Source organism: Notamacropus eugenii, chromosome 5, assembly GCF_028372415.1.
Source record: "Notamacropus eugenii isolate mMacEug1 chromosome 5, mMacEug1.pri_v2, whole genome shotgun sequence".
Classification (NCBI taxonomy): Eukaryota; Metazoa; Chordata; class Mammalia; order Diprotodontia; family Macropodidae; genus Notamacropus; species Notamacropus eugenii.
Genome location: NC_092876.1, coordinates 417,616,477 through 417,643,775, shown reverse-complemented (window position 1 = coordinate 417,643,775; position 27,299 = coordinate 417,616,477). Strand labels below are relative to the sequence as shown.

The 27,299-nt window shown below is 36.5% G+C and overlaps 1 protein-coding gene across 6 annotated transcripts in view; it reads right to left on the bottom strand.

The window, feature by feature from the left end:
• JAM2 (junctional adhesion molecule 2) overlaps positions 1 to 27,299 on the bottom strand; it is a 120,851-nt gene that overhangs the window by 48,802 nt on the left and 44,750 nt on the right. For 4 of the 6 annotated variants that reach the window (XM_072614899.1, XM_072614902.1, XM_072614903.1 and 1 more), the window contains exons 3-6: positions 17,061 to 17,168; positions 13,266 to 13,418; positions 11,160 to 11,362; positions 2,637 to 2,736 (exon numbers count right to left, since the gene is read on the bottom strand). In XM_072614899.1, the coding sequence (XP_072471000.1) occupies positions 2,637 to 2,736; positions 11,160 to 11,362; positions 13,266 to 13,418; positions 17,061 to 17,168 (564 nt within the window). The remainder of the gene's footprint in view (positions 1 to 2,636; positions 2,737 to 11,159; positions 11,363 to 13,265; positions 13,419 to 17,060; positions 17,169 to 27,299) is intronic. The other 2 variants (XM_072614901.1, XM_072614904.1) reach the window with 1 other exon arrangement.

Sequence of the window (27,299 nt, the reverse complement as noted above, 5' to 3'; positions counted from 1 at the left end):
AAATACTTTTTACTTGTGACTTACGAGAGATCTGTTACCTCTATTTGGATTCTTATCCCATATATTTTTTTATCTTTAATATTAGGGGAGTAGATTATGTTTCTGTTTGATATTAGGGGAGTAACATATGGGAAGTTATCTATTTTCATCAGAGGTGGCCAATATGGAAATATGGAATTTGTATATACACATTTTACATACTTGGTAAATACTTTTAGCACATTGTGATTTCATAAGGCCAGTGTTAAAACAGCTTCCACATCTGAACAAAGAAAACTGTCTACCTATTGGCCTATCGTGGTGGTGGTGGTAGTTGTGGTAGGACAAATGGATAATTAGTTCCAGCCACAGGTGTAGTTGTTGTGGATATTTTGGGGTTGGCACATTCACGACTGTAGTAGAAATTGATGTCCTAGAGATATTACATATCATATCATGTGTATTTGTGAAATACATAATCTCAATGGGTACACCTTTACAAATGCAGTTGTAAAAATGTTTTAAGGAACAGTTTTGTAACTGCAAGCATAATTAACTTACACTGGACAAAGGAAAAACTGTCCACATTCCATTATTTGTAAAGTTACCTCCTGTTTACTTTCACTGTTTTATGCCATTTACTTAAAGTCTTAATAATAATGTATGAACAAATGGATAAGTAAAGATGCAGTAAAATAAGTTATTTCATATTTCTAAAGTGACTGCCTATCAAGCACAGCAATAAAACAAAAAATCCCCTTATGTATTTAGGTTATTTGTTTTTGTGATTTTTAAAAATATTTGCCTAATATACATGTGTTGTAAAAAAAGGGTTAACAGGGAAATAACTTGAAATGATAGCTAGCTTTGTTCAATATCTGACGGCATTTTCATGAACAATCTAAGTGTAATTATTAAGAACGTGCCTATTAAGTTGATGTAAATGGAAAAAACTATGAATAGATTTAAAGTAAACAAACAAAGAGAGATCAGATAACATGAATCTGTAGTGGACTTAGTCACCTCTATTGTTAAGACTTCCTGCATCTCATAAACCATAGAAATTCAATATCAGCTTCTCTCACAGAGACAATGGATACTGTTATTTTAGCTTTAAGATGGAATGGAATTTCGAATAGAAGTAGTTTGACTGTCATTTGGAGTGAGTTAACTGTCATGGCTCTGAGAGTTAGAATGAGACACAGAGAACATGCTCTCAAGTTTGCCCGCTGTCATGTGAAAACAGCTCCTGTAGGTGGGCAGGTGGATAGAGGGGGGTATGGAGAGGATCCGCATCATGGGGAGTCCTAAAGAGAGAGTTCCACTCCACACATTCAAGACAGAGGAAGAAGAGGTCAAGAGCTGAAGTTTTTTCTCTTTTGAAAGTCTACTGGGTTCTTCCTGCCTCAATCACGACTCCTCTTTGATACAGGCAGTCATAGTTGTCCTTGCAGGTTCAAGACATCTGCTGAAGGATTTGTGCTTTGGAAGGATGAAACAATATTCTGATTGGTCACTGGAGGTGATCAATATATACTCCAAGGATTATCTTTTAGCCTGATCTTATTGGGGAACTCAGTATACATGTATTAATGCATGATGCTGAATGAACCCTCCAGATGCAATCCCTCTGTCAAAGACTCACAGATGAAAGATCTGGGTACAATTTGATGAATACTGGGTTTCTTTTTTGTTGTTGTTTGTTTTGTTTTGTTTTGTTTTTAACTATTTCAGGTTACTATTTCAAGAAATCTGGAAAAAATTATGCAGGGTACCTTGTTAGTATACTGAGACTGATCACATGGTTCACAGTATTACTGAAAAACATTTTAAGATAAGGAAGAAAACAAAGTAGAAATCCTTGCAGAATCAACCATGAAGTTGGAAATAAATTTCCCAGTCATTTCACAGTACCAAATATAGGACTCCTGTTGCAATAGTTCTTATCTTGCTGTGCTGCTTCCTCTGAGTTTCTTCTTTTTGTACTATTTCTCCTGTACAAGATGAGGGCAAGGACCCTCTTGAGGCAGCATGGTACAATGGAAAGAGTCCAGGATGTGGAGGACCTGGGTTTGAATCCTACCATTGCCACGTACCACCTGTTTAACCTTGGGAAAGTCAATTTCACTGGCTCTCAGTTTCATCATATATAAAATGAAGGTTTGGACTAAATAACTATTATATCACTCCAGTTTTCTCTTGGTTATCAGCCCCACCAATCACTACATATCTTAAGGGTAAACACACTTTGTTTTCTCAGTTATTTTAACTGGAGAGGAAAAGAAGAAAGAGAAAAAAATTTCAGCATTTGCTAAATTTGCTTGAAATACTTTTAAAAAAATCTCTGCATATTACAAATTATAGGGACCTATAAAGGGGAAAGGTCAAACTTTAGGACAACCTTCAGAGTCTTATGATAAAGAAAAAATAAGTTACATGTTATTGTTATTTCCTATACTGATTTTTTTTTAGATAGATGAAAGAGCATAATTTAAATCTCAGCAACTCTAAAGTTATTTCTGCCTAAATATCAGTCCCACTATCTGCTTATTCTACCTATGTCAAATCGTTAAGCAAGCCAATATAGACACATATTCAATTGTCCTTCAAGCTAATTGTTTGAGTTTTTTTTTGTTTTTTGGGTTTTTTTTGCTTACCGATTTGCATTTGTTTCCCAGGACACTTGTGATATCCAACTGAATTGCGAGCTTCACAAAAATACTCTCCAGTGTCAAGTTTTGAAACACTGTTAAATTGCTATTTATGGAGAGAGAAAAGGTCATTTTCATTAAATGGTGAACTTATTAAGTAGATTATACTGTCCAACAACTTTTGAGTTATCTGACACATTGTGCAGAGTAGATTTTTCTATGTCAAATGATATGGTATTTTGTGTTATTATTTCCAGTTTAAAACTCATCCAGAATTTCACAGAATAAGTAAAAATTCTTTAACTTGACAGAGCAAGCTAATAAGCTATCAGCTATAGGATTTTTCTGCTAGTGATACTACATAAATGGTCTATATATGATTTATAAAGTTTGAGTACAAATTGTATGAACACATTCAGATTTCTCTAGTATCAAAGGAATCCCTGGTAATTAATTACTTTTCCATAATCTGACAGTGAGTATGTGCACTTTACAAAGGAAAAACAATTAAGTCATTGTAACAGTAGAGTTAATGAAATTAGTGCCAAATTTTCTGCCAGGAAGTTCTTTAAGCACTAGGCAAATCTAACTCAGTGTTTTTATTATATATTCTAATCATAATGAAACGACCTTGAAAAGAGATAAGACTAAAAAGAGCAATTGAGAAATAAACAGAGAAGGATTTTAAATAAAATTTTAATATGATTTTCCCTGAAATCTGAACTCCTTGGAAAATTTTGGTGACAACAGCTGAGGAAGAGAGAAAGGAAATACAGGTTGACATCTTTTTTAATCTCACTGGGGTCCATATGAGAGTAAAGCAGTACTTTTGCCCTTGCCTGATTGATTCTCTCTCATTTCCCACACAGATTGGGCCATTGCTTCCCTCTTCACATCTCCCACAATAGCCTCCCAAACATCTTTCACATGTGTTGTCTTCTTTCAAGTAATATAGCCAGCCATCACTCTAATTTAGGCTAGCTATCACCTTCCACTGATTAGACTATTAAAATAGATTCCTAATTGGTCACCTTGACACAATTATCTCCCCTTTGTAGTCTATTCTTGACAAAACTGGTAAAGTGATTTCCTTCTTTTTTTTCTTTCTTTTCTTATTTTTATTAAATTCAATTTTATATTTTCAGTTCCGAATTCCCTCTTTCCTTTTCCCCTTCCATCAGACATAGAGAAAGCAAGAAAAATAAAACTCATTCCAAGTATGTATAGTTAACCAAAACAAATTTTCACATTATTCATGCCCCCAAAAGAAAAAAAAACAAAAGAAATGAAAATATAATTCAATATGCACTCTGAGTTCATCAGCTCTCTCTATCTGAGGGTTAATAGCATTTTTCATCATCAAGGCCTTTAGAACTGTGGTTTGTCTTTGTGTTGATCTGAGTTATAAAGTCTTCAAAGATGTTTATTTTTACAATAATGGTTGTAAATTATAAAAAATTATTCTCCTGGTTATGTTCACTTCACTTTGCATCAGTTTATACAAACCTTCGAGGTTTCTCTGAAACCATCCCCTTGATCATTTCATATAGCACAATAGTAATCTATAACCTTTATATATGATAATTTGTTCACTTATACCTCAATTGATGAGTAACTGCTCAGTTTGCTACCACATAAAGAGCTGCCATTAATGTGTTTTTATATATGGGTCCTTTTCCTCTTTCTTTGATATCTTTGAGGATCTAGAGTCAGTAGCTCTATGCACAGCTTAACAGTTTTTGGTTATATTTCCAAATAGCTTTCCAGAATGGTTGGACCAATTCACAATTCCACCAACAATGCATTAAAGCATGGGGTTTCTCATTTCCCACCTATCATTTGTCATTCCCTTTTTTAATCAGCTTTGTTGATTTGATGAGAAGGAAGTAGTATCTCAAATTTATTTTAATTTGCATAAGTCTAATTATTAGTGATTGAGAGAATTTTTCATATAGCTATTTATAGCTTAGATTTCTTCCTCTGAAAATTGCCTGCTCATATCCTTGATCATCTGTCTGTTGGGGAATGGTTCTTATTCTTATAAATTTTACTCACCTCCATATACATCTTAGAAATGAGACGTTTAGAATGTGGGAAAAGAATGAGAAGGTGGAGGTAAGATGGCAGAGTAAAGGAAGCAACTCAGCTAGACTCTCCCATCACTCTCCTCCATACAACTTTAAAATAATGTCTCAAACTGAATTTCGGAAAGGCAGAGTCAACAAAAGACCAGGGTGAAACATTTTTTTTCCAGCTTACAACAACTTTGGAGATTGGCAGGTCTGTGGCACCCAGGTGAAGACTGCCCTGGAATGCACACATCAGCAATACTAGTGATGTGCGTTGGAGGTGGCTGTAATAATGGCACCAACAGCTTCAGGTTCTCTCAGCCCAGAGATGATAAGGGGGTTGGACAACTGGTCAGAAAGAAATTATAGGGGATGCTTTGCTGGCCTGGTGCTGTTGGCAACTCTGTTGCCCATATGCAGTCCAGGGCAGAGAGGAGCAATAGCACATGTGGCTACAAGGGAACAGGATCCATCCTGGGTAAAGACTAAAGTTCAAACAAGGAAAGCAGTGACCACACCTCTCCCAAGATCACACAGCCCTGGAAGCACTAAAGGCTTGCAGATGCCCAGAACTGGCTCTGAAAATAGCAGCATAAAAAAGTCTGAAGCTTGGGAGGGCATCTTTTCATTTGCAGGTGCTCAGAGTCCAATTTTAACATAAAGTTCAAAGTCAATAGATAAACTGGGAGAACAAACAAACAACAAAAACAAAAAGAATTTGACCCTAAAAAAGCTACTATGGTGGCAGGAAAGATCAAGACACAAATTCAGATGAAGACAACATGAAAATAGCTTCAAGCAAAGCATCAAAGAAAAAATACTAATTGAACAAAAGCACAACAAGAATTCCCGGAAGAGTTAAAGAAAAAGATGAGTGGTAGAGGAAAAATTGGAAAAAAGAAATGAGAGTGATACAAGAAAAGTATGGCAAGAGAATTAACAGCTTGGTAAAAGAGGCACAAAAACACTGAAGACCATAATACTTAAAAAAAAAACAAAAAACAGAATTGACCTAATGGTAAAAGAGACACAAAAGTTCACTGAAGAAAAGAACTCCCTAAAAAAAAGAATTGGCCAAATGGGAAATGGTACAAAAGCTCACTGAAGAAAATAATTCCTTAAAAATTAGAATTGGACAAAGGGAAGTTAATGGCTCTATGAGACATCAAGAGATAATAAGGCAAAGTCAAAAGAATGAAATAAAAGTAGAACATATGAAATTTCTCATAGAAAAAACCAACTGATCTGGAAAGATCAAGGAGAGAGAATTAAGAATTACTGGACTATCTGAAATGCATGACCAAAAAAAAGAGCCTAGACATCATATTTCAAGAAAACTGCCCTGATATCTTAGATCTAGAAGATAAAACAGAAATGGAAAAAATTCACCCATCACTTCCTGAAAGAGATCCCAAAATGAAAGCTCCCAGGAATATCATAGTCAAATTCCAGAGCTCTCAGATCAAGGACAAAGATATTGCAAATAGCTAGAAGGAAACAATTTAAATATCAATCAAGATCACACAAATTTAGCAGCTTCCACATTAAAGGAATGGAGCACTTGGTATATGACATTCCAGATGAAAAGGAGCTAGCACTACAACCAAAAATAACCTACCCATTAAAACTGAGTGTAAACCTTCAGAGGAAAAAAATGGATATTATATAAAATAGATGACTTTCAAGCAGTCCTGATAAAGAGACCAAAACTGAATAAAAAATCTGACATTCCAATAGATGACTCAAGAGTAGCATAAAAAAAATAAACATGAAAGAGAAATCATAAGGGACTCGATAAGGTTAACTGCTTACCTTCCTAAGTGCGAAGATGCTAAATGTAACTACTGAGAACTTTATCACTGTTAAGGTAATTAGGAAGGGTCTATATAGTCAAGGGGCATGAGTGTGAATTGATTATGTTGGGATGATCTTCAAAGAAAAAGATGAGAGGAGAAAGAGGAATGCACTGGGAAAAAGGAGAAGGGAGAGGAAGAATGGGGAAAAGAGGTTTGCAAGGAAAAGCTTTTACAGCAGAGGAAAAAATGGGGGACGGGGGTTGTTGGCAGGCAAAACTTGAATCTCACTCTCATTGGAATTGGTTCAAAGAGGGAAGAATAGATATAAATACTCAGCTGGGTACAGAAATCTATAAAAGAGAGAAGTAGGAGGGGAAGGGGATAGGAGAAAAGGGAAATGATAAAAAGGAGGGTGGATTAAGGGAGGCAGTGATCAGAAGCAAAACAGACTAGAGAAGAGACAGGGGAGGGGAGAGAGTGGGGGAGGGAAGGGGGAGAAAGAGAGAGAGAAAGAGAGAGAGAGAGAGAGAGAGAGAGAGAGAGAGAGAGAGAGAGAGAGAGAGAGAGAGAAGCAGAAGAAAATAAGATGGAGGGAAATACACAGTTAATAATCCTAACTCTGAATGTAAATGACATGAACTCAACCATAAAGTAGAATTGGACAGTAGAATAGATTAGAAATCAGAATCCAACAATGTGTTATTTGCAAGACACATACTTGAAACAGAAAGACACATACAGAGCTAAAATAAGGGACTTAAAAGCAGAATCTATTTTGAGTCAGCTCAAGTAAAAAAAGGTAAGGGTAGCAAATGATCTCAGACAACCAAAACCTGGTCCAACCTTTCTGGGGTCCATGGGTCTATAAAACTATGCATACCCTTTGACCCAACAATATCACTACTAGCTTTATATGCCAAAGAGATCAAAGAAAAAGGAAAAGCATCTATATGTACAAAAATATTTATAGAACACCTTTATGTGATGACAAAAAATTGGAAATGGAGGGAATGTTCATCAATTGAGGAATGACTGAACAAGTTATGGCATGTTACTATGATGGAACACTATTATGCTACAAGAAATGATGAGTGAGACAGTTTCAGAAAAACCTGGGAAGACCTATATGAACAAAGTAAAGTGAGCAGAACCAGGAGATCATTGTACATGATAATAGCAATACAATAATGATTATTGACTGTGAAAGACTTAGCTACTCTGATCAATACACAATGATCCAAGATAATTCTGAAGGACTTATGATGAAAAATGCTACCCACTTTCAGAAATAGAACTGATGACCTCTGAGTAGAAATTGAAATATAATATGCTCATTTTATTTTTCTTGCTTTTGTTGATAACATAGCTAATATGGGCATATGTTTTGCATGATTTCACATGTATAATGAGTAAGATATTGCCTGCCTTCTTAGTGGGAAGAGGGAGTGGCTGGAGGGAAGAGAAGACTAGGGAACTCAAAATTTTTTTAAAAAATATGAAAGAATTAAAAAAAGAAATGAGACCCTTATCAGAAACTTGCTAAAGAATTTCACCAGTTTCTTGTTTCTCTTCTAATTTTAGCTGCATTAGCTTTGTTTATGCAAAAACTTTCAAATTTTGCATAATCAAAAAATTATCCACCTTATCTCCTGTGAACCCATTTCTTATTCAGTCATGAACCTAGTCATAGATATAATAGATCATTTCTTTTCAAAGTGCTTTTCCAAAGCACTTCACTTCCCTACCTCAATAAACTCCAGTGGCTCTCTATTGCCTCTAGGGTCAAAGATAAATTACTCTGTTCTGTATCTGAAGTCCTTCATGACCTACTTTTTTTTTTTTGCTTTCCAATGACAGTTACTTTCTTCTGATTCAGAGAAATTGTTTATACTTTGTAAAAAGATAATAAGCTATTAATATCTTGTTAATTCATTAAACCCCATTATGATTATATCTTGTGGCTACTTGAGATTTAGTTTTCTCCCCCCCATTTTCTCCTTTCTCCCCTTACACTTAATATGTACATTTTCCACATAGCTCCTTGAGTGCAAGGATTTTTCATTTTTGTCCTTTATTCCTGGTATCCCTGATATCTCAAATATCAACTATTTGGCTTGCTACCTCCTTTTTTCTATTCTACCTCTACCATATCCCTCTTATTTATTTCCTAATGGGAAAGAAAAAGGGAAATGGAGATGGGTGGTCTTGGCTTATTTCACCCTTCCAAGAATGTTGTTCTCTTTCTCAAAATAGGCAGTCTGCTTTCAGAATAATGACCACAAACTCATGGTCATGAACAATTGTGACATTTAAAAAGTTTGAGAGGCAAAGTTTCTGGGTAATTAATCATTTTATTAATACTGCTGGCATATTATTAATAAGAGGGGTCACTGACACTCCTGAATGCCAAAGACCCCTCATGGCATTTTACTCTGATTGGCTAACAGGTAATGAGAGAGAATGAATATGATAATGGAGTGGACTTATTCTAATAAGGGGTTGGGGGACATGACTCTGATCATGTCATCTACTTCCAAATCATCTCAGCTTTGCACAATTTAATCAAAGAATTTATCCCCAGCCAAACCTTAGTAGAACACAATGGGCAGGAATTTACTTGAATAAGATGGTCTAGGGTGGTAAATTTTTGACAGGGGTCAGTAATGTCCTTTAGAGGTTGGGCTGGGAACAAGGAAATAGCACTGAGAAAAAACCAGGATCTCTCCCATAATTGGTTATTAATAATAATTTCTCTCACAATACAAATTAGAATAAAACAACAAAATAGTATTCATTCCTAATTATAATGAGTAGTGAGAAGGAAGTCACTGCGCATACACTGATCATGCACTACAAGCTTTACAAATTGCACTTTGCCTCTGTTGTCCATTATTTAATTTGTTGTTGTTCAGTTGTGTCCAATTCTTTGTGACCTTGTTTGGTGTTTTCCCAACAAGGATACTGGAGTGGATTGCCATTTCCTTCTCCTTCTCATTTTATAGTTGAGGAAACTGAGGTAAATGGATTTGAATCTTTACCAGGGTCACTCAGCTAGTAAGTTTCTGAGGCCATATTTGAACTCAGGTCTTCCTGACTCCAGGCCCTGTGCTCTATCTACTATGCCATCTAGCTGCCAACCCCCCATTATTTAATTATATAATGAATTTGCTTTTGGGTCATTCCTTCGACATCATAAGATCTTTCAAGGACAGAAGCTATCCATGGAAAATATATGTACATGCTTTTGTGTTCTATCACCTGCTATGAGAAAAAATAAATTGAAAAAGTAAATATAGCAAGGTGTGAAAGCCGTTTTTCTTCCTCTCCCATAAATATCAGCATAAGAACTGTTGGACCTGCTGACTGGCCCCTGCTGACTCTTGAAAATGATGAGGGCCAGATCTCAGTAAGCAGCATCCTTTTAGCCTGTAATAGATTAAGGATCCAAAATGTAGTTTCTAATTACAAACATACATTTTGTGAAAAGAGATGTTGATTTTTTTTTTAAGGATTTAATATTTTTGTTTTTGAGTTATAAAATAATAATAATGGTTTTAAAAATTTCATATTCTGTGGAGCACAGACATTTAAAAATTAATATTTAATGTCACTTTTAAGAAATGAAAGTCTGATGTTCCTTCCTACCTCTCAGAAAATGTCAGAAATGTGGAAATGAAAAAAATTATTTCCAAGTATATTGTTTATTTTTAGATTACCCAGAGATTCCCATAAATTTCATTCTTATAATGATCAATTCCCATTTATACTTCAAAAGTAGAATAGTCATATATTTTAGACAAATCTGAATTACTGTAAAGGAGATTAGCAGCACAGATAATACAATAAGACAAGTAGTTTGTGACATTCATTGCTTGGGCAGTGAATGATCAGAATAGCTTTGAGGATATTCAGGTATTTACTTGGTGACTAATAAGGGGAACTTTGCAAAGCCTTCTCTCACTTAAATCCAATTCACTTGCAATTCATGGCATCACCTTCCTGATGTCAGAACAATAATAAGGGAGACTACGTTTTCTGCATTTTTGCAGACAGGGAATTGAACAGCGGAAGCAGCTTGTCACCCACCCCCTTGAAATTCCTACCAAAAGAATTTGTAGCCCCTGCCCCAACCTATTCTATGCTAAACTTTCCTTATGTCTTTCTCCCCACCACAGCACGCCTCCTCCTCATTTTTACTCACTTGGGTCTATCTCTGTACTGAGCTCCTATTACATTTTCCCTACTGTCCCTCCTACTGTCAGTAGCAGCAACCTGGACAACAGACTCTTTTTTTCTCTATAAATTTAGCTCTAGCATTTTTAATATTCGTTTATTTTTTGAAGTGTGTGATAAGGACAAGGTTGGGGCTGGACCTCTGAAACTAATAGGAAACTCCTGGTATGGAAAAATGTCTCCCCCAAAGCAAGTTGGCAATACCTTGGCAACTAAGTCTTAAGAAAGTTTCCTAGGTGAAACAAGAAGCTAAGTGACTTGTTTATGGTCACACAGTTATTATGAGTCAAAGGGTAAGACTTGAACTCCAGTCTTCCTGATTCCAAGGCTGGTCTTCTGTCCATTAAGCTATACAAGTGGCTAGTACATAATAATTAATAGATTAGTATTGTTGTAAGCATTTTGCTAATTTAGGAACAAAATAATCTTACCAGAGTTCCAGTTTTTTTATTCATTGTGTAAGAGATGTTGGTGATTTTGTGGCCACTTTTAGGATTTTCTAGTAAATGAACACCATTCTTGAACCAAGTGTACTCAGGAGCTGGAAAACCTTCCTTATCTTGACATTTCAGTTCCACTACAGTTCCACTCAGAGCTGAGCTGGGGACTTCACACAACGGAACACCAGGTGCCACTACACAACGGATGATATATATATATATAGTATTAATTTTATAAGATAGATGTCAATTTTGATTGCCAGAAAAAAATTTATGTATCTGTAACATATTATTTTGTTTGTCAAGAGGTTTCCCTCCATCTAATGGTTTTATGCTCACACTTATGAAGTGTTTTATGCTTTCTAAACCATAAAGAACCATGTAAGTATGAGTTACCATTGTTAGGATCATGATCCAGACAAAAAGGTAAAAGTCCAACCCCGAGTTGGTCCCAATTCATTCAGAAGACATCTTGGAAGCTAGGTTAATTAGCTAAATTGAGTTGAGACGTTCAGATCTAATCTGGGACCTGGGGTTTACAGGCTAGACGATATGCCTTGGCTAAGATTGAAAATCAACTTCAAACCCAAAGAAAACCCCAGAATTGACCTCCTGATGGACCTCTGGCTAAGAATCCACCTAGAGCAGATGCTCCTCTGCGTTAATTACATAATTTCTCAGTGTCCCAGACAACTATGTCTTAGACTAGGAGGTGCAGGTCTACACTGGTAGTAATACTACTACTACTACTAATAGTATTTATATAGCACGTCAAGGTTTGCAAAACCTTTTACAGATATTCTCTCATTTGACTCTCATAACAGCCTTATGAAGTAGGTACTATTCATGATTATTCTCATTTTACAGATGTAGAAATTGAAGTCAAGAAAAAGAATTTAAATGACTTGCCCAGGATCATACAGCTAGTAAGTACTAGAGATGGCGTTTACTGGGGTCTAGTCCTTCACTAAGAATTCCCTATATGAATGAAATCATGGGTCCTGTCAAAAACAAACAATGAGGTCATATAATATTAGAGCACCAAACACCAACAGGAATATTAGTTAGTCAAACAAACACTGTCATTTTAACTAGTGAAGAATCTGACTTTCTCAAGGTCATATTGAAATGACCTAGCTAGTCAAGTGATAAGAGCCAAGAACATAGGAACTCTGAAATATAATCTCTTCTATTACATTATAGCGATTCTCTTAGAACGTCCTTCATTACTTTTGCCTTATGATGGTGCCACACTGTTGGAAGAGATGAGTTTATTTCATCCAATAGGCAGAAGCCAGATGATGGAAAAAGTACTGAACTGAATCAGAATAGGCTGGCACTAATACCAGCTCTGCCATAAACTCTTGTGTGAACTAGGTTATATAGCAGCTCTTAATCTGTAGGTGTCAACCCCATAAAGGGTTGTGAAAAATTTGGCAACAGTTAAAGGTTTCTGAACACATAACGACCAAAAATTAATTTAAAATCAAAGGCATAATGAATCTGAGGTATATCTGGCAGCTCTTGCCCATGTTACATCATACAGCTTCAGTGCAGCTTCGGTTCTGAACACAAAGCATGCACACATTACACTGTACATGCCCTCGGGATATGTAACACCAAGGAACACTGCCAAAATGTGAAAAGGGGTCGTGAATAGGAGAAGTTTAAGAAGCTCTAATTAGGACACATTATCTTTGTGGGCCTCTAACCAAGTGTTCTTAGCCTTATTTGCATCTTAGATCCCTTTAGTACTCTAATTAAGCCTACCACCCTCTTCTTAGAATAATGTATTTATGTGCATAAAATAAAATGAACAATATTACACAGGAAACCAATTAAATTGAAAAATAATTATCTACATCTTAGAAAAATACACATATACACAAGTTCATGGACCCTAGATTAAGAAATTCTGTGCCAAGCCTTAAAATTGATAGTTACTTCTTTACTTAATTTACCATTATTTCACTTTTTATAACGTTTTACACAGGAATGGGGGACAAAGAGTCAACACAATTAAAAAAATTCTAAAGAGAATATGTAGGAACACACTCATATATTAGAATACCTGAAGAAAAAACAATCATTCTTTACCTAACACTTCCAGAGCAATAATATCCTCTTCAAGGTTTTGACCTTGGTCAGATGGTACACTAACTTCACAGCGATACTGTCCAGCATCCTTTCTAGTCACATTTTTAATTCTGATGCTGAAATTGAGCATCTCAGCTCGATTCTTAAAATCACCTTTAAACAAAAAGAAATATTAATCTCATAAAAATAGAAGATATTTAAAATTAAATAATACTCTCAAAATACTTATATATTTTTTAATAATGTGGGATAAGAAAAGCTAAATACTTTTAATCTTCATTTAATCTTTTTTAATCTTTTAAACTTCAATTTTATTTTATTTTTAGTACCAAATTCTTTCCCTCTCCCCTCTTCTTCTACCCATTAAGAAAGAAAAATAAAACCCCTAAAATGAATAGTTATATAAATTGGACATGTCAAATAAAAAAAAACAGGAGGGGAGAGGAGATATGTGAAAAATCTGCATTCTGAATCCATCCACTCTCTGTCAGATGGTGGATGTTATGTTTCATCATGACTCTTTTACAATTGTGATTGGTCATTTTGCTAATCAAAGTTACAAAGTCTTTGTAAAAGCAAGCACCCCGACATACACAGGAGGGTCTGCCATCACAAGTTCTTAGATCTGTTTTTCTAAATGGAAAGACAACTTTTGAGCGGTCAACAATTACTTTAATCAAGCACATGTATCATTCACTTAGTTCAGGGGAAAAAGTCAGCACCCTGAACTTCAGAGAAAATACAGAAAAATCAAAATCAACAGATATGCTTCCAACTATCTGACTTAAGTAATACATACATCATGGATCAATAGACAGATCCAACTGTCTGACCATTACATACATACATAGTTACCAGAGAGGAAAGCGCCAACATCTGGGTTTTCAAAGCTGGGGGGCTGCTTAGTGGATTCCCAGAGTCTCATCTGGCACACAAAACTTCTTCCAAAAATTAAGCCTCAAAGTAAAACCACACCTCAGAATCTTTTTTAGAGCCAGAGGACATCACAACCCTTGAAAACAAGTGCCTCATTAACAAAAGATGTAAGCCATCCTACAAATCTTCCCAGGCCCATTAATGGGTGGGGAAGATCTTCTTTAGTTCAACCAGAGGCACTTGATTATGCTAAAACAAAAACAGCAAAAGATCCTACTTTCCTTGCCATTGCAGTCTTTCAAAGTAAATTTTTTTTTTTTACAATGTTGTTATTGTACAATTCTTTCTCTTGGTTCTGCTTAGTTCACTTTGAATCAGTTCATACAAATCTTCCCAGGTTTTTCTGAAACCATCCCTTTCATAATTTCTTAGAGCACAATGGTATGCCATTACATTCATATACCATAACTTGTTTTTTAAGGTATATTTTAACTTATTTCATTAAATATTTTCCAATTACATGCAAAGTTTTCAATATTAATTTTTAAAAATTTTGAGTTCCAAATTCTCTCCCCTCCTCCCAATTCTTCACTACTCCTTGAGAAGACAAGTGATATGAAATCAATTATATAGATGAAGTCATGTAAGATTTATTTTCACATTGTCATTTGGAAAAATAAAACACACAACCCTCTTCCCTCCAAATAAAGAAAGTAAAAAAAAAAGTATTCTTCAATCTGCACTCAATTCTCTCCCTAGAAATAGATGACACTTTTTGTTACAACTTCTTTGGAACTGTCTTGAATCATTATGCTAATCAGAGCAGCTAAGTCATCCAATGTTCTCCTACTTCTGCTCACTTCATGTTGCATGAGGTCACGTAAGTCTACATGGGTTTTTCTGAAATCATTCCGCTCATCATTTCTAGCACAATAGTGTTATTTCTCAATTGATGAGCATCCCCATAGTTGGCAATTCTTTACCATAACAAAAAAGAGTTGCCATAAATATTTTTATGTATATTGGTCCTTTTCCTCTTTCTTTGAACTCTTTGTGGATAGAGATTTAGTAGCAGTATCATTGAGTGAAAGAGTACAAACGGTTTAATAGCTTTCTCGTCATAATTTCAATTAATTTTCCTGAATGGTTGGATTAGTTCATAGCTCCATGACCAGTTTATTGAAGTAGATGTTTTCCCACTGCTCCTCCAACATTTGCCATTTCCTTCTGTTGGCAATTTAGCCAATCTTAAGGGTATAAGATGATATCTCAGAGTAGTTTTCATTTTAATTTTTCTAATTTTTGATGATTTGGAGAAATTTTTCATATGGCTATTGATACCTTTACTTTCTTCCTCTGAAAACCATCTCTTTATATCTTTGGTCCATTGGAGAATGACTCTTTTTCTTATAAATTTTACTCAGTTTCCCATATATCTTAGAAATAAGGCCTTTATCAGAGAATCTTACTGTGAAGATTTCCCCCCAATTTCCTGCTTCTCTTTTAATTTTGACTGCATTGATTTTGTATATGCAAAAGCTTTAATTTTACAAAATCAAAATGGTCAGTTTTACCTCCTATGAACCTTTCTATCTGTTGTTTGAACTCTTCCTCTATCCATAGAGCTCTCAGGTAAATTTTTAATTGATCCTCTAATTTGTCTATAATGTTACCCTTTATGTCTCAACTATGAACTCATTTTGAGCTTATCTTGGTATATGATACGAGATATTTGTCTATACCTAGTTTCCATCAGATTATTTTCTAGTTTCCCAACTAGTTTCCAGTTTTTGCTGAATAGTGAGTTCTTGCTTGTTATCTTTGGGTTTAACAAACATTAGGGTATTGTGATCATTTGCTTCTCTATATTATGTACTAAATATGTTTGATTCAACCTCTCTTTTTCTTACCCAGTGCCAAATATTTTTTGAGAATTAGAGATTTGTAGTATAGTTTGAGATCAGACTCCTTTCTTTCCCATATTTTTCATTGATTTTTTTTGATATCCTTGACCTATATTCTTCCAGATGCACTTTCATATTTGATTATTTTTATTTTATAGTTTATTCATATTTATTCATATTATTTTAGATATTACATATTAATTTTTTGAATCTTTTATATATTTCCTCCATTAAAGACATTCTCTAGTGTCTCATTATGTCATATAAGTGACCCTAGGTTCTTAAAAACCTTCAAGATTTGTCCCCAGGTGAACATCTGAAGTGACTTTGTCCCTCCTAGACATAGTCTCTGATGGTTTGGTTTGAGGTGGAGCAGCAGAATGTAAATCTGCTTGGTCTTCCTTATAAATAATAGCTAGCATTTTTATCACACTTCAAGGTTTGTTTGTAAAGCACTTTGCAAATATTATCTCATTTGATCCTTAGAGAAATCCTAGGATACATACATACATACATATATATATATATATATATATATATATATATATATATATATATATATATATATATATATATATATATGCTATTATTATTCCCATTGACATATGCACTGATTTTAAACTTGGAGTATTATCACTAATGTAATAGATTTCATATAGTAATAAGGAACAGAAGCGATATCATTATTGCTGAAAGACCCTGTTTCTCTACTGAAAAATTATATCCTATTACCTTCTCTTAGTGAGTCACAGAGCTGCTAAACCAGTTGGAAATGCTATTTTTTGTGCAGCTAAGGATTCAAACATAAAAGGAAGATTTAGGAACACAAATAATTCATTTTATTTTTACATATCATCTGTTTATGACCATTACCTTTAAAGACTCATTGAAATTTCTCTCACATGTTTGGAAAACCAGATGTGCCCTTTTTTATTTGTCTCCTGGAAAATTATGCACTACATATAGTGTTTCATCATTTCCTCTTCCAGTGACCCACAAGTCTGTAACTTCTTACCTTGAAAAGCTTGCTGATAATAGACAAAGGAGACACTGGGTCCAAGTTTCTTCCATTCTAATCTTGAAGGAGATGTTTTCCTTTGGTATTTACAGGTTAAAATTGCTTCTAGGAAAAGGAGATACAATCAGTATTTTTTTATTAAACCTAACAGTACTCTTAACATAGAGTGTAGGGGTGGAGGTCAGTATGGGAGCCCAGATGATCTAAGAGAAGACCAAGATGGCCTGAAATGTATACGAGGATCTGATCATTATGGCACTAGCACAAAGCCCTAATTCAAGAACTAAGGCTAAATAAATAAATAGAAGAAACAGATCTGTGATAGAGAGATATACAAAAGTCTAACCTAGAAGAAGGCAATATCTCTACAACTATAAGAAAAAACTTCAAACAAAATATGGATTTTCTACAAGGATTACATGAATATCTAGAAGAAATTAAACAAGAGGTTTGTTTTTTTTTAAAAAAAAAGAAATTAAAGCGTTAGAGGGAAGAACTGGAAAAGAATAGTTTAAAATAGAAAGTGGTGAACTTGACTCAAGTAATAAACTCCTTAAAAGTTCATAGTAGACCAAATAGAAATCAATAACTCCATAAAGCAGTAAGAAATATTAAAAAAATTTAAAAGAATCAAAAAAATAAAAGAAAAATATATTTAAATCAACTAATTTGTAAATCAGTTAAAGAAGACATCATTTAAGAATCACTGGATTTGCATTCATAAGAACAACAGGATGACAGACTAGACATTTTCTCCTATCCTCATAACCTCTCAAAGTGCTCCAAAGCAGAAATCATGCACCAGAATTAAAGCAACTTCAGCTGTCACCATGGTCTAGAACACTTAGAATCCAAAAGAAAGTTAAAAAAGAAAGCCCAGAAAAATAAAAAAAACAATACTCCCCAAAAACTTGATGATCTATCCTGAAAATCTGAGCTTAACCCTACAGGACAAAATATGGATCTTCAAAAGTAATATTTAAAACATTTGAAATATTTTAAGGAAATCAGAATTGAAGAAATTATTTGCCCCTTGAACACCCCAAACTACAGAAATGCAGCACGAGTCAAAGACAATAACAGCAAGAGTAACTAAAGGGACCAATAAGAGACTTCTTTCTAGATGTACCCAAGAAAAAAAGGCAGAAATCTGGTAGAAGTAACAATGAATAAGAAGACACTGGGTATTATGGATAGAACCTGGTGACTACTGGCCTAAATATGAATCAAAGCTTTTTTTTTTTTTTTTTTTTTTGGTGGGAATACATTCCAACATAGGAAGCTACATAAGGCAGGGAGAGAAGCACAGGGATAGAGAAGAGTGAGTCAATTTTTGCCAGGGTCATTGTAATGTTAATTAGAGAATTAAAGATCTTCCCCACCCATTAATGGGCCTTCCCTTTAAGGAAAGCTAGATTAGGGGAGACCTACACCTTTTGTTAATTTCTGATGGACTGGTTCTCAAGGGTTGTGATGCCCTCTGGTTCTGAAAAGTTCATATATACTCTGAGGTGAGGTTTTGTTTTGGGGCTTACCCAATGGAAGTGTTTGTTCCACCAGATGAGACTCTGGGAAGCTACGAAGGATCCCGTCAGCTTTGAAAACCTAGATGTTGGTGATTCTCTGTGTGGTAACTATGCATGTATTGATTATAATTATACAGTTGGAAGCCCTGTCTATTGATTATAATCTCTTTGTATTTTCCCTTAAGTTTAGGGTGCTGACTTTTCCCCCTGAACTAAGTGAATGATATATGTGCTTGATTAAAGTGATTGTTGACCCCTCAAAAGTTGCTTAGAAAAGCAGATCTAAGAACCTTTACAGCAGGCCCTCCTGTGTATGCTGGGGTCCTTGCTTTTACAGTCAAATAAAGGGAAAACTATGACAGAAAGGTAGCCTCTGTATGTGGGAAAAAGATCCTATGAAAAAATGGGTGAGGAGGGGGTTCCACTGATGATTGTTCCTTGTTGTTCATCCTTTGTTCTCAAGGAGGACCAATGACATCATGAGGGTGATGTTTTGACTTGCATGTAAATATTGAGACAGAGATGGGGTCTCATTCTCTCCTCTACTTGTAAGTTCAGTGGCAAGACAAAGGTCAAGACCTCTGGGGATGGCTCAAGATGCAGTGAGTGACCTTGACCTTTCTAAATTAAGGTCTTTCCCAGGTTTTAGTTTGTCTGACACTATGTCCATTCAATGACAAAGGGCTAGGTAAGAGTTGAGACAAAAGGTGGCTCAATTTAGCATCATAAAGATACCAATCTGGGAGGGCTTTCAAGTTTCTGGCCAGAACAGAAAACAATTGCTATTTATACTTATTCTAAGTCATTAAAACTTAAACAATGAGCCACCTGAGGCTTGAGTAGGGGCTATTTGTTATTGGCCATTCAAAGAAAGCCAGAGTGCCTTGGGTTTAAAGGCTCAGTCAAATAGCTCCATTTAAAAGGCAATGGGCTTTTTAGTTCTCCCATCTCCCTTCCCCTCCTCAATAGAGTTTGCACTTCTGATCACCACCTTCCTGCAGTCTTCCCTTCCTTCTTTCAGCCCCTCTCCCTTTTACTACCCTTTACCCTTACTACTTCTTCCCTCCCTTTTAGCTTCCCCTCCCCTTTCTTCTCCCTTCCCCTCCTACTGCCTATAGAGTTAGCTAGATTTATATACTTAATCAAGTTTATTGTTCCCTCCTTGAACCAAATCAGATGAGACCTCTCAAACAATGCTGATCTCCCTCCCCTCCTTCCCTCTACTATAATTTTGCACTTCTTCCTGTGATGTAATTTATCATTTCCTGCTTCCTCCTTTTCACATCTCCTGTTACAATCCCTTCATATGCTTGAATTACATTTTTATCATCACATCATTTACTTTATACCCATTCCCTTTACCTATGCATATCCCTTTTATACTTCATAATTGATGTACAAGTCTCAAGATTAACAAGTATGATCTTCCCTTATAGGGAAGTAAACAGTTTGCCCAAATTGAGTAACAAGTTTTTCTTTTCTCCTGTTTACCTTTTTATGCTTCTCTTGAGACTTGTGTTTGAAGATCGAATTTTGTATTGAGTTCTGGTCTTTTTATCAGGAGGGTCTGGAAATCATTTATTTCATTGAATGTTCATATGCTTGCCTGAAATGTTATGCTGAACTTTGCTGGGTAATTGATCCTTGGTTGTAGTTCCAGCTCCTTTTACTTACAGAATATCAGATTCCAATTCCTTCAATCTTTTAATGCGGAAGCTACAAGGTCCTGTGTGATCCTGACTGTAGCTCCTTGATATTTGAATGGATTTTTTTGGGCTGCCTGTATTTTCTCCTTCACTTGATAGTTCTGGAACTTGGCAATAGTATGTCTTGGTGTTTTTAGTTTGGGGTCCCTTTTGGAAGGTGAAAGGTGGATTCTTTCGATGACTATTTTGCCCACTGGATCTAGCACTTCTGGGCAGTTTTCCTTGATGATATCTTGGAAGATATTGTCCAGACTCTTTTCTTCATCATGGTTTTCTAGTAGGCCAATAATTTTTAAATTTTCTCTCCTATTTTCCAGGTCAGTTGTTTTTCCAATTAGAGGTTTTACATTTTCTTTTATCTTTTCATTCTTTAGATTTTGTTTGACTGATTCTTGATGTCTCATAGAGTTATTAGCTTCTACTTGTGCAATTCTAATTTTCATCAAATTTTTTTCTTCAGTTAACTTTTGCATCTCTTTTTCCATCTATCCAATTATTCCTTTTAAGGAATTATTTCTCCAGATAGTTTTTGTACTTCCTTTTCCATTTGTTCAATTTTTCTTTTTAACAAACTGTTCTCTTCATAGAATTCTTTTTTCATACTTTGAAAATCATTGGCCAGTTTTTCTTCTATTTCCTTCTTCAGCTGTTCCAGGAATGCTCTTTGTGCATACAAGCAGTTCACAGTCCCTTCTGAAGTTTCAGATGGGAGTACAGTCTCAGTACTGACCTCTTTGGTATTTGTGTTTTGGTCCTTATCCCCACAGAAAGATTCTATGGTTTTTCCCCCCCTTGCTTTGCTTCTTCTTGCTCATGATGGTGCGGCTTTGTGAGTTGTGGCCTCTGGTTCTTTCAGCTAGAAGCTGGAGAACCTGGTGTAAAGCTGACTGGTGTGAAAAAGCAAAGGGCAGGTGCCTTTTTTTCTTTTTGTTTTATGTTCCCCTGATCAGCACTGGGCCTAGTTTGTTAAGTATGGGGGAGGGGTGGGGTCTGGTCAGGGGAGATCTCCTCAGCTAAGCTGGAGCAAATGCAAGCTCAGGGGTTGGTGATCCCAGCTGCTCTTTTGTCTTCTCGTTTCCCCTGGAGTGCTTAGGCACACCTGGGTCCTAGTGCGAATTTCCATCCCTCTGGGACTCCACTCCTTCCAGTTCACCTCTACTACAGTAAGAAGAACATTCTTTAGTGATTTTCCTAGCCTCAGGTGCTACGAGACTGTTTGCCCCTTCTGTTAATCCCACTGATCCAGGATTTTTTGGGGGATATATTTTATGGTATTTTTGAGGTCAATAAGGGGAGGGGGAGAGAGCATTTACCAATCACTCTGCCATTTTGGCTCCTCAAGTTCAAGTAGGTGACTTACAGACATTTAATCTGCGGGCTGAAAGTCTCAGGAGCAGCTGCGACTGATACCTGGGGCTCAGCGGCTGTCACTCCCTAGGCTCCCACTGATCTCCCACCCTGGGCTGCCACTCTGCTCTTCCGCCATGCTGCTGCTGCCTGAGGCCACCCTGGGAGTTTCCTGCTTGGCTGAGCCACTGTGGGATGCACTGCTCTGTATGTGCTGTGGGCTCACTCTGGCAGAATAGATCCTTCCTGCTGACCTTCCAGTCTGTCTTGGTCTGTGAATCTGCCACAGTCTGTCTCCTATTGAATTCTGCACCTCCAAAATTTGGTCAGATTCTCTTTTTAGAGGTATCTGAAGGAGTTTGTCTAAGAGCTTAGGTAAGTAGTTATTCTCACTGTCATCTTTGCAATGGGCTTTTTAAAAAGCCTATCTTTTCAGAGCTGTATTTTAAGAAAAAAAATGAAAACTGTGCAGGACAAAAAATAAACTGTCCCAGCTTTTTGAAAAAAAAAATCAAGAGAGATGGTTGGTGAAGGGAAATAAGGACTTCATATTGGTGGCATTTGGTGCTTGAAATGTCATATCTTAGGATGGCAACTGGAGATTGAATCCCTGGGGGCAACTGGAATCTAGAAGAGTAGGAGAGCATAGACACAGGAAGAAGATTTCCAAGCAAATGCAGAAAAAAAGCATCTCAATAAGAGATGCTATAGATCAGTGGTGGGCTGCAGAATCAGAGATATGGTAGAGGATGGACCATACCATGGGGCAGTGTACTCTATGACACCTACAATAATTGCATTGTTCTGGAAATGAGGCACTATGGAAAAGGGGAATATATGAGGTGAGTGTTACAAAGCAGTAGCAGAAAACACCCAGTAGGTAGCATCTAGGATGAATCTCTTGGACATTTTGATTGTGTGAAGAAAACAGAGAAAAGAGTGAGACCATTATAGGAGTCATGAATTAGAGAAAGAGGGTCTAGAGTAAACAGAAAGAGAAGATAAATAACGAATAGAATGAGAGAAATTCTTTTTGGAAAAGGGCCCCAAAAATGAAATTTAAAAACTAATGAACAGGATTAGCTTCAGGGAAGGAAAAGGGGAATTATTAGATTAACAGAGAGGAAGAAAGAAATGGTAAAAATATACAACCAGATAAAAGCAGGAGAGAAAAAGAACTAGTAAACAAAAAGCAAAAGGATGTTAACCAATAACAATATCACAAGTCCATGAGACATTGTGCTGCAACTAGATTTATTACAAAAGAAATGAAGATGCATGCGTGTAAGGGAGGATTGAACTTGTGTTTCCACAGAAATCATGTAATACATAATTTGTGAAACCTAAGACTTCGTATCTGCCAGAAAGTATTTTACTTATTGGTTACTTGCCGCAAATACAGGAAAACAAAAAAAGTGTAGAGAAAGTAGTTTGATTAAGCATTTTATTCATCAGGATGTGGACCCCTACAAATCAGCGTACCTAAGAGCAGATATTTCTTTGTTCTCTGAGAAGGCCTTTTTCCTGTGTCAATAACTCTCAATTAAGCATGAGGTGCCTAGAGGCAAGCCACTCTCTTGAAAGCAGGACTTTTCTTATGTTAATGGTAGGGGAAACACAGGCATCCTGGCTTCAACTCTCTTATCAACTGAGAAAATTCCTTTCTCATTCTATGGAGATCGTAAAATCTGAGTGATACAGACATCTTGAGTTAAGAATTGTTCAAAAATGTATAAAGAAAAATACAGTGCCTGAAATGTGGGGAATGAAAAATGTAATCGGGGCAGAGACTTATCTGGTGGGGAGGGGGATTTAGGCATTTTTGGATAAGTTGTGAACCCTGAAATACCCAGCCAATGGGGAACAGTGGAGGGAAATGGGAATCCGGATAGGATGAAAGCTGTGTGTTTATCTTAAACAAGTGTGCCTGTGAGGTTCCCTTTTACCACAAGGGAGCGCTGGTCAGTTTACCTGTTCACAAGAACATTAAATAAAATTTCTTTCTGAATTCATTAATGGACGTGTGGAGTTCTTGGTAAGACAGTTGTTTCTTACACGTGGATCCAAAAGCCAGAGCAAAGAGTTCATCATCATAAAGAAGTTTACATATTTGTGACTACAACAAAGGGAGGAGAACACAGAAATCTCTTCTTAAAGAGGAGAGTGTCATGGGAAGGGGAAAGGTGCAGTTAAGGTGGAAAAAGGATAAAATCCTTCCCAAAGGGGAGGAGCAAGGCAATGGCAAAAGCAGCATTCTTTTCCCTTGGGAACTGCTAGACTAAGAAGACAAGACGGTCTATTTATCTACAAGGGTCTCCCAGCAACACAAGCATTCTCAGTCTGGTGCTGACTGACTGGAGTTTGTCTTGACTCCCAAGGACACACCGGAAGTCCAGCTGAAGATGATGATGACCCTTTCCAGCAGAGAAAGGAGGAAAAGTCATGAAATGCTTTTTCTTAGTCTGATATAACTGTGCAATGTTTCTGCTTTTCTTTTTTTTAATTAATTAATTTTAATTTAATTTTTTTGACTCAGTAAAAATCTACCCTTTCTCCCTTTCTCCCCACTATCCTTGGGAATGAAAAAAAGCAAAATCCCCATTACAAACATGCAGTCAAGCAAAGCAAATTGCACATGTCTAAAAGAAAAAAGAAATAAACACACACATATATGTACATGCAAATACATATAGACATGTGTCTCATTCTGTACTCTGAGGCTTTTACTTCTGTGTGTGTGTGCGGGGGGTAGCATGTTTTATCATTAGTCCTCTGGAACTGTGGTTGGTCATGACATTGATCCAAGGTCCTAAATCTTTCAAAGATGTTTTCCACTACAATTCTGTTTTCGCTGTACAAATTGTTTTCCTGGTTAAGTTCACTTCTTTCTACAAGGGTTCCATTTCTACCCACCCCCCAGTTTTCTTCGAAACCATCCCCTTCATTATTTCTTAAAGCACCACAGAACTTCATTAAATTTACATACCACAATCTGTTCAGTCATTTCTCAGTTTATGATAGCCTGTTCAGTTTCTTGTTCTTTGTCACCTCAATAAAAGTATATATGTATTTTTTACATCTGTATTTAGTTTGTTTACCTTAGGACTAATGCCTCCCTGAACCTACCCCTTCCTTTAATTCACTCTGCTCCTTTTCTCCCCTTTCTCTCCTATTTCTCTACTGGGCAAAATGTTTTTTCTTACCCAATCATGTGTGTGTGTGTGTGTGTGTGTGTGTGTGTGTGTGGTCTTCCTTCCTTTGATAAATTCAGTTGAGAGTGAGGTTCAAGTGTCAGCCACTGTCCCTACCTCTTCCTCCTTGTTTGTATATAGACTTCTACTTGTCCACTCCAATTATGTGAGATAATTTTCCCTAACTTTCCTTTCCTTCCCCATATTGCTCTTCTCCTATTTCTATTCTTCTTTTAATATCATCAAGAAATGACAGAATTACTCCCTGAACTTTAATCTAAGTACACTCTATGCCCCCTGATGATGATAGGGGTCCAAGGAGGCACATGCATCATTTCTCCATATCAGAATGTAAGCAGTCTGTTCTTGTTTTGTCCTTTATCATTGTTCATTCTTGTGTTTTTGTGTTTCTTTTAATTCTCATGTTTGAATTTTAAATTTCTATGTAAATCTGGTCTTTTCATCAGGAATGCTTGGAAGTCCTTTCTTTACTTAAAAGTCTATTTTTCCCTCTGTACGATTCTACTCTTCCTTCCTTCCTTGACAATCATGGTTAAGTGACTTGCCCAGGGTCACACAGCTAGTATCTGAGGCTCGATTTGAACACAGGTCCTTCTGGTTCTAGGGTTAGTGCTCTAATCCACTGCACCACCTCACTGCCCCATTTATACTCATTCTTGCTGAGTAAGTTATTCTTGGTTAAAAGCCTATATATCCTTTGCTTTCATGTTCCATGCTCTCTGTTCCTTTAGGGTAGTGGCTACTCTTGACTGTGACTCCTTGGACTTGAGTCCTTTCTTTTTAATTGCTTGGAGTATTTTTTCCTGACCTGAAATTTCACTTAGGATTTTGACTATAATGTTCCTGGAAATTTGCACTTGGGAATTTCTTTTAGTAGGTGACCAGTGAATTCTTTCCATTTCCACTTTGTCCTCTAGTTCTGTTAAGTTTGTTGAGTTTGCTTTTAAGATTTCTTGAAATATAATGTCTAAACTTTTTTTTTTTTTGGCCATGACTTTCCGGCACTCCAATGATTCTTATATTTTTTCTTCTTGATCACATTTGTTTTTGTTTTGAGATGACTTACCTTTGCCTCTAAGTTTTCAGTCTTTTGATTTTGTTTCAACATTTTTTGTTGCCTCATGGAATCATTAGCTTCTATTTGGTTCATTCTCATTTTCATGAACTTTACTGCATAAGCAAGGTTTTATACCTCTTGAGCCAACCTGTTAATTCCCTAATTCTTTCTTCTATAGCTCTTTGTATTTTTTCTCCAGTACTCACATTTCACTTATGAAAACAAAACAAAACAAAACTCTCTTGGTTCACCTCTTCTAGGAATTCAAATATTCAAATAGAAATTTTGCCCAAGTTTTCTTCCCCCTCTGGAGCTTTGCTTGTAAATTTTTTGGAGTTATTCTTTTCTTCTGGATTGTGGATTGTGTCTAGAATTTTCCTGCCAGCATTAAAGATCTCTATGGGTTCTTTTTTGTTTGTTCATTCCTCCAGTCTAATTTCTGACTTTGACTTGATGTTTGGTCTCAGTCCTATGGTGCTTCTGGGGAGAAGGTCTGCACTGTTTCTGGGCTGCTTTCTTGGGAATTGAGTATCATGTTATTCCAGAATCTCAGGGACAGACTGGGGACTTGAAAGCTATTAGTGCATCCAAAGTGGTCTGATCTATGGCAAAGTTTAATTGCAGCTCCCTTGATCCGAGCTCTGCAAGTCCTGGACCAGGGTTTGGATCGGAGCCACAATGGAATGTTGCTGCACTCAGCCCCATCAGTTAGCTGGAAAGCTCTGCGGTTTCAGAGTAAAAGCATTGTAAGTTTCCCTTTTTTGGGATTCCTGCCCTGGTTATTCCTTACTGCAGGCTTCAGAGTGGGCTAGAGTGGAACGATGGCTATACCACTATTGCTTGCTTTTGAACTTCTTCCTTGCTTTATTCGTAGTCTAGGACCTAAAATCACTCCTTACCCCAGAACATGATCTCTGAAGGCAGGTCCCTTCTTCAGTCCATAATGGATCTATGACCTAGGACTGGGTATTAGGTGACAATGCTGTCAGCTGGCAGTTGTTTCTGCACGTTGCACAAGGCACTCTAGAATGAGCCAGGGACCTCCTCTTGCCCTGTTATCATTCCCTTGTCCCAGAAGTCTCATCCCTGCATGCTCCTGGCAGAATGTTCTCCATGGCAGACCCATTCTGGGTCCATAGACTTCTCTTGTCTCCCTATGCTGACCTGACCTGGAAAAGTGACTTACTGTGACTTTTTCTTAGATTTCTCATCAGAATTTACTCTGGTGATTTATACCTGTTTGGAAAGTTTGGGGACTTTTTGTTATTTTAGGGGGAGTGTGGGAGGATCTCACTGTACTTCTTGCTACTCAAGTATCTTTTGTCTCTTACTTTCTGAGGCCCCTCTTGTGGGAAAAAGGTCATATCTTAGCTAAGAACTTCAGCTGA